This window comes from Primulina eburnea, chromosome 11 (genome assembly GCF_022965805.1).
Source record: "Primulina eburnea isolate SZY01 chromosome 11, ASM2296580v1, whole genome shotgun sequence".
NCBI classification, from domain to species: domain Eukaryota; kingdom Viridiplantae; phylum Streptophyta; class Magnoliopsida; order Lamiales; family Gesneriaceae; genus Primulina; species Primulina eburnea.
The window spans coordinates 7,555,030-7,567,837 of record NC_133111.1 but is presented as its reverse complement, the minus strand read 5'-3'; the positions used below and the strand labels follow the sequence as shown (position 1 = coordinate 7,567,837).

Sequence of the window (12,808 nt, the reverse complement as noted above, 5' to 3'; positions counted from 1 at the left end):
AATATTCTGGTGTATTTAATTCAAGAGACTACCATCAAATACACCCTAATTAATTAACTTCAAATAATAGGCTATTTTACAACATCCGTCAAATTACGAAAACTTTATATCAACGTGTAGCCTATACTTCGTAGACTCCGAATATATAATCAGAATTAATAACAACTGACAAACAACTCTCCAATCTCAATGCAACGATTAAAAATCCCTAATTATAATAAATTAGGAATAATTCAAAATAACACAACTATAATCATCTCTACTTCGTTAAAATCATACACTATTCAACAATCTTCAATTTCAGTATGATTTAACAATTTATCAGATTTATTCCAGAAATCGACGAATTTCAAACATCACCAAAACTATAAAATTTATACCTCAAATCGAAGACCTCGTGTCAACGATTCCAAAATTGAAATCGGTTCGTCGATTAGATAAACCGATAAATTACACGATCGAAAAAAAATTCTCAAAACTCTCTGATCTTCTTTCTCTCTCTTGTTCTTATCTCTGTTCGTTTTATTCGAACAGTTCGGTGGAATTCAATATGAATTCCATCGATTCAATCTTTTTTTTTTATTTTTTAATATTATATTATATTAATAATATAATATAATATAATAAATATATTTAACATTTTAACACCGGTATATCTTTTTGGACCAGTCAAACGATCAAATTTTCCAAAACTCAAAACATGAAACTTCTATATCTTTGAGTTTTTTACGGTATATCCAAATTTCAAATCATTTGGACTTCATATGGCCAAGATATGTCATATTTCATTCTTTAAAATTATTAATTATTTAGTAATCTTACATTACTAAATCAACAACTTGTGATATTTACTTCAGACATTACATCTTTATACTACATTTAAATATTCTATCTTTTTAATTTTCCCTCTACAATTTTTCCTAATGATTTTATTGTAAATTTTTTTACCATTAAATACTCACACTGGAAAATTATATTTAATCAAAATTTTAAATTTATTTTGTGAATTAAATCTAAATGCATGAACAAATATAATATTTTATAAACCTAAATTTAATTGTGAATTTAAATAATATTAATCAAAATCTATATTTACAATTGTGCAATGACAAAATTAATCTTCTATACACACTTCAAGATTAGAATGTAACTCCTATATTAATTTTATCTAATAATTCATCTCCATACTACATTTAAATATTTTATCTTTTTAATTTTCCCTCTACAATTTTTTCCTAATGATTTTATTGTAATTTGTAATTATATTTTTAGTGTTATTTCTAATTAAGTAATGAATTATACTATCACAAAAATAGAATAGAATGTAACTCCTATATTCATTTTATCAAATAACTCATCTTTATACTATATTTAAATATTTTATCATTTTAATTTTATCTCTACATTTATTCCTAATAATTTTATTGTAATTTTGTAATTATATTTTTAATGTAATTTTTAATTAAGTAAGGAATTATAGTATCACAAAAAGATATATGAAAAATTTATAACATATGTGCAATAGTAGAATAACTAACAATATTTTATGGGTTTTTTTAACAAAGAATTGAAAGTAAAGAGTTTAATTCCGATTTTAAAAGATAGTACGATTTCAAAAATATGAAGAAAAAAATTATCTACAACAAGTATATATGTTATAGGCATAATTATTTTATTAAACTGAACTAAAAATTACATGTATTGCTGATAAAATCAATCATCAGTCAAAATATTGAATATGTAATTCATGAAAAGAGATTTAATAAGCAATACAAAGACTCTAAGTTATTTTCTATGTAAAAATAATATATGATATAATCTTTATAATAAATATAATTATAATGATCATTGATTAGCATTTGTTAAAGTATCAGAATTTTTACATATGATATTTAATTATTTTGAAATCAAACTAATTAATTCCATAGATACAAAAATAACATTTTTTTAATGAAATTTTATTTCTTTTGTTATATTTCAAATTTTAATGGTGAAAATCATACAAATAGTTTAAAATCTATATTTAATAATTATTATATGAGTTTATTTGATATTTATCATATAATCTTATTTGAATGTGCATTTCTTTATATTTGTTGATTTATTTATTATTTTAAAACTTATTTAACAAGAAATTAATAGTCATCAATGGTAGTCTACGAGATATCGATATATAGAATTTATTATCCATGATATAGAATTGTAAAAAAAAAGTAAAAAAATTATTAAGAGGTTAAATTAAATATCATGAATTATATTTTACTATCGATATTACTATTTCGTTTGTTTTAACATTGTTTTTATGAGTTAGTCACAGTGATTTTAAATTGATAATTATTTGGCTTTAATATGCTTCGCTTATGTAGATTATGATTTATACATTGATTAAAATCCATAAGTTAATTGATTTTTAGGTTATTATGCTTTATACGTGGTGTTTGAATATATAATTTTTTAAAAGAATTTGTTTCACTTCATTTAGTTCTATCTATTATGTTCTATACACTTTGTTATATAACATAAAATCAACTGCTTGAATTTTAATTTAGAAAACAATTTTGAAAATAAGTTATATAAGTTCTTATAAATCGTCTAATATGATAAGAAATTAAGCTCAAATAAATAACAAAATGATTCAAATTGTTTTTTAAAAAATCAATTTTTTTTAATTTTTATAATATAATTGATATTACGTGCAACGCACGTGCATCATGCTAGTATTATTAAGTGTGAAGACCTGATAATAACTACATAGAAAGACACCAACTTTTTTTTTCAATTTTATCCTTATATGATACTAATATTACACTTTTGTTTTTTATTTTATTTTTAAAATTTCACACACATTTTTATTTTCATTTTTTTATTCATCATTCAAATATCAAATCACCATAATTAAATTCAATTTAGTACATCAATAATGATAAAAAGATTGTACACACAAGTACACGTCCAGAAAACTAAGTGAAAATAAGTTCAATAAAGACAAAGGCACAACTTTCCCATTTGCCTAGAATACAAATTAATCTTAAGGTTTTCGAATTTAATAATCAAAATAACAACTTTAACCCTTTTATAATTTGTCAAATTAATTTAATTCATCGATAATTATAAAACAAATCGTATACACATGTCTGCATGGTCTGTGCAGAATAACTCAATAATATATTCTAAATTCACATGAAGATTTTGTCGAATCCACCACCACACAAGGCTCTGTTCACGTGGACTTGTCAAGAAACCGAGCCAAATCCACAGCCACATAGGGCTTTCTTCACGTGGACTTGTCAAGAGACCCATTATTATAATCTTTGTATTCTCTCGAGCATCGTATCCCATCTTTCATCCCATCCCATCCCATCCACGCCCCTTTGCTTTCGAATATTTTAATGGTAGGGATAGATTTGGGCTTTCATCCATCCATTTGGGGCCAAGTGAAAATCACGTGGCTCATCTCCCTTGTGGACTGTAATCAGCCACGTGGACCAAGATTTGAAGAATCTTATATTGCTTTTCTATGATGCCACGTCATCAATCAATTTTAGAAATAAGATAAGTCCACAAATATCCCCTTTTTTAATATTTTAATTAATTGAAATCGAATATTATTTGAATCAAAGTACTCATAACATATTTAGAATAAGCAATAAATTCCTTAACATTTCGATAAGATTATACAAAAAATAATATCATCTTATAAGTAGGTCTTATGTAAGACAGTCTCACGGATCTTAATCTGTGAGACGGATCAACTCTATCGATATTCACAATAAAAAATAATACTATTAGCATAAAAAGTAATACTCTTTCATGAATAACCCAAATAGAGATTCGTTTCACAAATACGATCTGTGAAACTATCTCACACAAGTTTTTACCATATTTCATTCATCATAACATTAAAATTTGTTAGATGTTTTTTATTACATACTAAAATTGAACTCAAATGTCATTTTTTTTTTATTAGATTTGTTTTTACCAATGAAGTCAAACATAGTTTTATTGTACAAATAATAGTAAGCCACTAAGTATGATGGCGGTTGGTTTTGTTGTTTAGTGGTTGAATAAAAGTAAACATGTTTTGATGAATTTAATTTAATATTAATTAATAATATCAAGTGGTTAAAAACGCAGCTTGCCCTTGTCCTTGTGCTCAGCTCCACCATTACTACTCTTCCAACTCTATGGTTTCTTCCATTCTTTAAACTTTCCGAAAATATTCGCGGTTGGGAACTCAAGAATCGAGAACTAGCACCAGAAGTTTGTTGAATCTAATGGCGAACAAGGGTTGTGAACTTTGCAGCAAACCAGCCAGAATGTTCTGCGAGTCGGATCAAGCCCGACTCTGTTGGGACTGTGATGAGAAGGTGCACGCCGCCAACTTCTTGGTGGCGAAACACAGCCGCACGCTCCTCTGCCACGCCTGCGCTTCTCCCACGCAGTGGAAAGGTGCTGGCTTGAAGCTCGGCCCCGCCGTTTCGGTCTGCCGTGCCTGTGCTGAGGGTGAAGGGAGAGGCGGGTTTGGGAATGGGAACCGAGATTGTGATTCCCAAGTAAGTGAGAGCGATGATGGAGAATACTACAGTGATAGTGATGAAGGTGAAGGAGAGGATGAAGATGAGGATGAAGAAGGGGGAGAGGAAGAGGAGGGAGAGAATCAGGTTGTCCCCTGGGCGATCTGCAATTCGGCAACGCCGTCTGCGGCGGCTCCGATGGCGGCGACTTCTTCCAGTAGTGAGGATGCGGCTTTCTTTTTCCTTGTGTAAAAGAAAGCGGGACAACCACCCTTTTGAGTCCGAGGTTTGTTCTTCCCCTTTCTTGCATCTTTTGAGATAAAATCGTTTAAATATAAACTGATTCGGAGCGAAGATTAGAAATTAGTGTGAAAAACTGTTATTGGGGCTCCCAATTTTGAATCTTTATTGGATTTATGCAGAATGAAGAAGGTTGCTGTTCTTCACACAATCCGGACTCCAAGTTCGGCTTCACATAACTTAAGTATTCAAGAATCTGAGAATCTCGATTCTTCGGAACGGACTCTGTCCAGACCACTGAAACTGCGTAGAACTCGGTCGGAGCGGGATGATTCAGGCCAGAGTCCGGCGTACTCTTCGGCAGCTGTTGTCCGCACAGTCCAAAGATTCCAGCGAGAAACCATGGCAGAAGGTAGAGATACTTCTTCAGTGATCCTGGGAATTTGCAAACTCACCAGAGATTCTTGAACACTGAAATTCCTCGGACTCGTAGATTAATTTGATGTTTTCTTGTCGTTGGATTTGACATTCACACCCAAAAAAAGAAAAAGAAAAAAGAAACCACACTGCTGAAATTTGAGGTAGATTTTTAGTTTTTGGTTTTATTTGATTAACTTGAGATATATGGAATATTTGTTTGTTTGGAAGAGTTTCTATTTTAAGATAGGAATTTGGGTTTCACTTTGAATGGTTGTTGGGGCGATTCTTCTCAATGACAAATATTGGTTCAGACTTTGATTCAAATTTTGTATTCATTCAGTAAAAATGTTTTCTATAATTTAATTTTTAGATATGTAAATATGATTTAGAGTCACAAAGAAATGGTTTTATTCATCTTTTTTTGTAATCGCTCGCGTGTTTATGCAACAAAAACCTTCTAAAATAACAGTATTGAAAATAAATGCAAGGCATCTTATAAGCTTTTTTTTTAAAAAAAAACAGATATTAACCACTAATTTTTAAAACAAAAATCATGTAAAAGGCGTTTAAAACAACTAAATTAAACTAAATATTTTCATCCAATATATTTTTTTAAAGAGTATGATTTATGAAACAGTCTCACGAATTTTTATTTGTGAAATGAGTCAATCTTATCGATATTCACAATAAAAAATAATATTTTTGACATAAAAAGTAAAACATTTTCATAAATGAGTTAAATAATAGATCTGTCTCACAAAATACGATATGTGAGACCATCTCATACAAGTTTTTGTCTTTTATAATATATTTTTCAGTCCCACTCACTCAATATGTTCCTTTAAGATAGAAACAATGTAATTCAAAAAAAATAATATCTTACCATATAATGAACTTGATAATGCAAAAACACGACACAAAAAGAGACGGATTCAATGTAAGTTCAATGGAGAGGAGAGCAACTTGTAGGAAAGAAAATTGAGATGTGGATTGTATTTTTCCACGGCAGATGTGTATACGTGGCGTAATCTTCACCGTTCCTTTTAGAATGTGGCCTCTCTCTCTTTATAATCAACTTATGGTTTTTTTTTATTAGATTAAAGTAAAAGAAAAAAAACAAGCATCTCTTTATATACACACATGTTCAAATTTGAGCGCATGAAAATTATTCATTTTCAAATATTAATTCAAATTTATTCAAAAAAATAAAAATATATGACAGGAATTTCTAAAGAGAAATGAAGTGTTACAAGACAGTGGTTTGTGTTGTGGGATAATGACGATGAATATGTCGGAGTGTTTAAAATAGTGTATTAAAGGGTGCTCGTAGGTTTCTTATTTCGACAATAGTACACTTAACCTTTCAGAAGTATGTACAACAATACTTCATTGAATGTGTCACAAGATATCATCGTATGGTTCAAGAAAATCAGTCATGATCAGACTACGTATATCGGAAATATACTGAATGTGCGATAAAATCTAGTGAGCATTGTGTTATGAAATATGATGTAGGAGACCAAACGGCTTCGGTTGCTGCTGGAAGAAGACCAAGTCGTGATCAACATGTACAAGTGGTAAAATTGTCAAGAAGTGAATGTTATTGTAACGAATTGAAATTTTTTTAGCATCTCATGTTCTCATATTATTGGAACTGCTAAATGGCATTCGTTAGATCCGAAAACATTTATGCGACCCATGGTATAACATATCCGAGTAGTTAGAAACATACGAGAGAATTTCAATTTGTTGCATATGAACGATGCTTGGATACACTTACATTCGAGTTGCATCACACCCTGTTAGACATTAATAAAAAATATGGTACAGATAGAAGAACTGGTTTGAGGAAATGGGATGAATAGACGACCTCTAACCAAGGAGAAATAACAACCAACAACAAATATGTAAATGTGTCAGTGAATTTAAATTTGTCCAATTTCATATTTTAATAAAATTGTTATTATTCACAAATAATTGTTGAATTGATATATTTATTACAGGAACAACGGATGATTGTCGCATCAAAAGTATCAATGATTTTGATTCGTAGTCTGGGTTGGCTTGCAGTTTGAAAATAATGAGTAAGTGATTTGTAACCCTGGTCAACAAACGAATCTTGGGCCACATGTGTCGGTGCAGATGGCCCTGCAATGTCGAGCCCATCAGATACACCAATGGTACCAAACCCACCACCATATCGACCAACAACATCGAAACCAATAGATTGACCAATATTATCGAATCGACCAGATGACCCTGCAGTATCAAATCCACTGGATGGATGATACAAATCAGGAGAAGGTGTAGTAAAATTTTGTTGAGGATGAGGTTATCTGGCAACAAACATATCGTATGGCTATAGATTAAGGGATAAACACATCGCCAGATATTATTAGCATATGAATTCAATAATAGTTTTTATATCAATATCATTTTTTTTTTGTACACGATCCAGTTAAACTGAAAAAAATTCAAAAAAATTATAAAATATTTAAAATAATTCAAATTGGAAAAAAATTAATAGTTTTAGAAATATCACATCATCTTTCATACAATCAAAACGATTTCTTATCTTAGAACATTTGTCCGTGTATGGGTGTAACTAAAAAAAGATTTCTAACTATTACAAGAAAAAATTTTATTATATATTCGAATATTTTAAAAAATTAATATTATGACATCAATTGTCAATTATTACTGTGAGCCATAAGGAGCAACAAAATATACACCATGTCTGTCAGAGATAGCAAATGTAATCCTGCTTCGGACTCATATATGTCAATAACAATAAATAAAGCTAAAAAATAAACCGACGGATATATTAAATAATAAAACTATATATAAATGCAAGATATATAAAGGCTCAACTATAATAGACTTTCCTATATGAGTTGCTTTGCATAAATAAGGATATAAAAATGCCAAAAACCCACTCCCTCAACAATTATAGGATTTCACTCAATTGATATTCAGAGTGGTTACAAAAACATAAGTCTGACTTATCCTCCTTGATAATCTGTAAACATTATTCCTTCGATTATCATCAACGCCACACATCGACTATGTTTCATAACATCAACATTTGAACCTTCATTATCAATAACTGTAAATTCACAATGAGCGTGTAAAGAGGTCATAGACAAGTGGCCGCATTTAAAATACGCGGGTAGAGGTTCATATCCCAGGTAACTTGAGACATATATGATGTCATCCTTTTAATGAATGTGAATAATGTGTGGATCAAGAATTTGGTATATTCTGGTGGTTAACAAATAATATTGTAGCAAAACTAACTTAAGAAAAGCTAATACAGCTGGTACAATTAAACGAAACTAATATCGTTATAAGACTAGATAAATAAGGCTAAAAGATTTCAGTTTACCAAACATCAAAATAGTCTACGATAGAACCGTAAACTGATGTCCACGTCAAACAGTCTGAACAAAATGATCGCAATAGTGTACGAGTCAAGACTGATCGTAACAGTGTACAAACTATCAGAAAAACGTTGATAAGGACTGAACAGCCAACAAGCATTTTTGATTGAACGGATCTATTTTTTGAGAGTATAAATAGAGGAAGACTTGACTTCAGTAAAGGATTAATCACTCCCTGATAAGTCTAAGTACTCAAGTCCTTAATATGCCTGAGCAAAACTGAATTAGTTCAGCACATCCTTAAAAACATTCTATCTGATCATTTGAGGATCAATTCGTACTAAGTTAGTATCATTTTATATTACTTGTGTATAGCAGTTTGTACACTGTCTATCAATCAATTTAAGATATTAAGAGTTTCAGTTTGGTCTATTTAAGACCAAACTGAATTGGGATCCTGCAAACTACTTGTATCATCCAAAGTCTGCTGTGTGAACCTTTCTAAAAGAAGAAGATGACATTGGAGTTTCAGTTCTCTGAACATCCAGAAACATATTTGTCATCTATACATTTCAGTTTACCTCTTCTTATTCATTCTGTGATTTGTTCTAATCTATCAGTCTAGCTTCCTTCCGCACTTATATGTTAGAAAACTAATATAGACACTCAAGAATAGTCAATTTAGTAGTTAATTCATCTAAACTAATCAAAGAAATTTTCATATTGTGTTTAAAGTGTTTATTCAACCCCCATTTTAAGTACTTAACAGATCCTACAAGTGGCATCAGAGTTGTTTGTTCTCGATTCTGAACATTTTCGATTACAATGATTTCTTTCAGTAAAATTCTCATGTTCTGAATTTGATGACCAGAAAATAATAATACAGACTCACTTAGCTTCTCAAGACGATAACATGTGGTTCGTCATTACAGAAGGACTGATGATGATGCAAAAATCAAATACAACTATAGTCATTACTGTAAGGTGCTCCTCAAATGCTAGAAAAACCAAGAAGTGAGTGGAAAAACGATGATAAGAAGAAAGAAAATCTTGACAATGTGGCCAAAGACTATGTCTACAAAACTCTCGACAAAACACATTCAGCAAGATTAAAATGTGCAAAACTGCCAAAGAAATCTGAGAAAAGTTGATCCAACTTTATGAAGGAAAAGAGCATACCAAAGAAAATAAGCTGTAGAACCCGTAAATTTGATTACGTATAAGCCGTGCATAATTCTAGTATTTAAATTAAAATGATTTTTATTGCATGAGTATTTAAATTCTTTTTTTCTTTAAATTTATTTATTTTAAGCAGTAGTTTAATTGTTACTTTTTCAGTTAAATAAGTGAGGCGGACTGGATATGGAGTATTGAGATAAGTTAATAAAGACTTATTTAAGAATGAGTAATTTAGCATGTTAGTAAATATATTTTAAAAAGTTGACATGCATGCAAGTTATTAAATTTCTTTGGTATTTTATTAAATTCTTTTAAAGCATAAAATGCATGTTTATTTCATTAGTTTATGTTTAATTATTTTTATGCATTTTATGCATAATTCATGCATGATAAGATTTGTTTCATGAAATTTTAAAAGTTCGTGCATTAAGATTTTTAAGTTGTATTCGATCGAGTAACGAAGACCGGAGAATTTTCAGGAAATTTTTTTTGTTTCTTGAATTATTTTTATAAATTAAGTTAAAGCATTTTTAAGTGTATTTTTGAAAAATGGAAATTTTTAGATATTTCTACCCGCAGATTTTATTTTTTTATCGGTACACAAATTTTATCGAATCGGGGGACTTTTTAATGGTTTGGCTATTATTTTCAAAATCTTTTCAACTCGAAATATTTTTCGGGAGTGAGTTTGAGTTTAATGGACATACTTTTGAGTTAATAGGGTTTAATTATCTTTTAATCTTTTAATTAAACAATTTAGGTCCATAAATTATTTTGTTATCTATATAATTAAGCCCTTAATCACCATTTACCCTAAACCTAAACTTTGCAACAGCCGACACCCCAATTCTGAATTCAGTGCCCTCGGTTTTCTCATCAGCAGCTCAAAGCAAAACCATCGGCCACCTCCATTCGTTGCATTAGAAGCTCTCGGTGTCTCCTTCCTCTTGTGTGATTCATCAAACATCTAAGGCACGCCATGTACCATCATTCTCGCATCACGCATGTCATATTTATTGCTGTTAGGTGTATTATTTTCTTGAGAAACGTTCGATCCAGCATGCGGCATGAAGTATTCTTTGTTGTTGTTCATAGCATGCGTTCTTTATTTTAAACCCACGTTTTGTGTATTATCGTGCAAGGGGGGGCTGCGATCTTGAGCGTTCAGGGGCCGAGCAGAGTGCAGGAATGGTGTTTCAGGATTTAGATTGGGGAAAGGTAGTTGAAGGGGTCACAACCGAGAGTAGCGTGACATGGGGAGGCTTGTTCATGGTAGATCGAGGGACAAGGGGAGAAGCTGATGGTGTCAGGGTGAGTCCAGGTGATGGATCTACTCATGATTGATCTGATTCATGTCCTGGGAGAGCCCTAGCACTGCTGGACCGAACCCTTGAGTGAGACGATGGAACCGAGCGCAAGGGGAGGCGGTGGAGTCACTTTTGGTGTCTAGCGTGTGGGCTGTTAGTGTAGGCTGCATGGGGCTGGTTTCTTGGTATTGGTAGGCTCTTTGGGGTCTGGGATAGGTCTTTAGTAGAATGGTTCGTAGCTGGTGCGTCGGGTGTGGCAGATGGCGTGAGTTTTAGGGAAGGTAGTGCATGAGGGAGTGATTTTGGGAAGGGGCCGAGAGTTTTTGTCAAAGATTGGGAATTTCAGTCGTGAGTTTTGGGTTGAAAATTTTAGTTCAGGTTCTTTTAAGTATTTCTAAGATACGGTAGAAAGTTGGGAAATTTTGGATGTGTTTTGGGTCGTTTCGGATTAAAACCGAGACCCCGGTCCAAGTTTTAAAACCAGTCGGTTAATTTTGAGTTTGGGCTCGGGTTTACGTCTAGGAATACTTTTAAAAATGTTTTGGGACATTTTAAGGAGTTTGTTAAGCTTCGGGTCAATTTTAGAGGTCCAGGGTTGAAACGACAATTTTTGGGTTTATAGGGGCAAAATGGTCATTTGGCACCCGGGGTGAAATTTTGGTCCTGGCCCTGAGCACAAATCATGATATTTTAAATGTTCATGCATCACGTTTACGATGTTTACGCTATTATAATAATTATGTTGCATACTTGGTTTAAAGGAATTAAGAGAGAAAAGGTGAGAAAGTGAAGAGCAGTCCATCTCCGCCGCGCCACGTCGTTATTTTGTTTGTTTTCTGTCAAAACAAACCAAAGCATGTTTATATCTTCTTTCACTCTTCAATCAAGCCATATAAGTATTTTTAAATATCGCAAGTACATAATTTTAATGCAAGAAGATCGAAATTGTTCATATTTAATGATGTTATTTAATTATATCACATGCAAAATATTCATTTTGAGATTTATGCGATATTGCTTGTGGCCACTTTACTATCATGGGATTATTACTTCACCCGGTCGCCAGTTACCGGTCAGTTCAATTCAGTTTGACCCAGTATACTGTGGCATTAGTCTGATCAGACAAACATTACTAAACCCGGTCGCCAGTTACCGATCAGTTCAGTTCAGGGGCCACTTGCGTAGACCATAATCTCAACATAAAATTATTACATGCTTTTTCAGTACAGGACTCCAAGGAGCAAACATTTTCACTATGATTCTCAGTTCAGTTATGCATGTATTATAATTAATCATGACACGACATTTTATGTTATGCCTCATGACGTGATATTTTTATCCCATGCAAATTTTACTATATTATTTACTCGTTATTTACGATATATGCATGCTGAGTCTTTAAGCTCACAGACTTGATTGTTGTAGGTGCTGATGATGTCGGGATCGAGGACCAATGAGCCAGCTCGAGTCGGCAGTAGTAGGACCCGAGGACCTCAGTTCAGCATTTATTATTATTTGTTTGCTCAAACATTTTAATTATCGTTGGATAAACTTTTACTGTTATTTCGAAAATATTAATTTCTTCCGCTGCCATTTTGAACATCAAACTCTATTTATCAGTTCATTTATGAATGAGGCAATTTTAATTATTTTAAAAGAAAAATTTCAAATTTTCCGCAAATTTTCAAACACGGATTTTTGGGCCGTTCTATAAGCTCTCCGTGGCCATAAAGAAATTTGACAACATTAAAATGAAGAATGATGAATC

At 31.6% G+C, this 12,808-nt stretch overlaps 1 protein-coding gene across 1 annotated transcript; it reads left to right on the top strand.

Moving 5' to 3' along the window:
- The first annotated feature begins 4,117 nt into the window (after nucleotides 1–4,117).
- LOC140804529 (uncharacterized) lies at nucleotides 4,118–5,416 on the top strand. Its single transcript, XM_073160567.1, has 2 exons — nucleotides 4,118–4,800; nucleotides 4,937–5,416. Exon 1 carries the CDS (start codon nucleotides 4,275–4,277, stop codon nucleotides 4,764–4,766), a length of 492 nt encoding a protein of 163 aa, XP_073016668.1. The 5' UTR covers nucleotides 4,118–4,274; the 3' UTR covers nucleotides 4,767–4,800; nucleotides 4,937–5,416.
- The last annotated feature ends 7,392 nt before the right edge of the window (nucleotides 5,417–12,808 follow it).

Bases quoted from the DNA above. Each gene is read 5' to 3' on its own strand.
- LOC140804529 (XM_073160567.1), top strand. From the start codon at position 4,275: ATGGCGAACAAGGGTTGTGAACTTTGCAGCAAACCAGCCAGAATGTTC.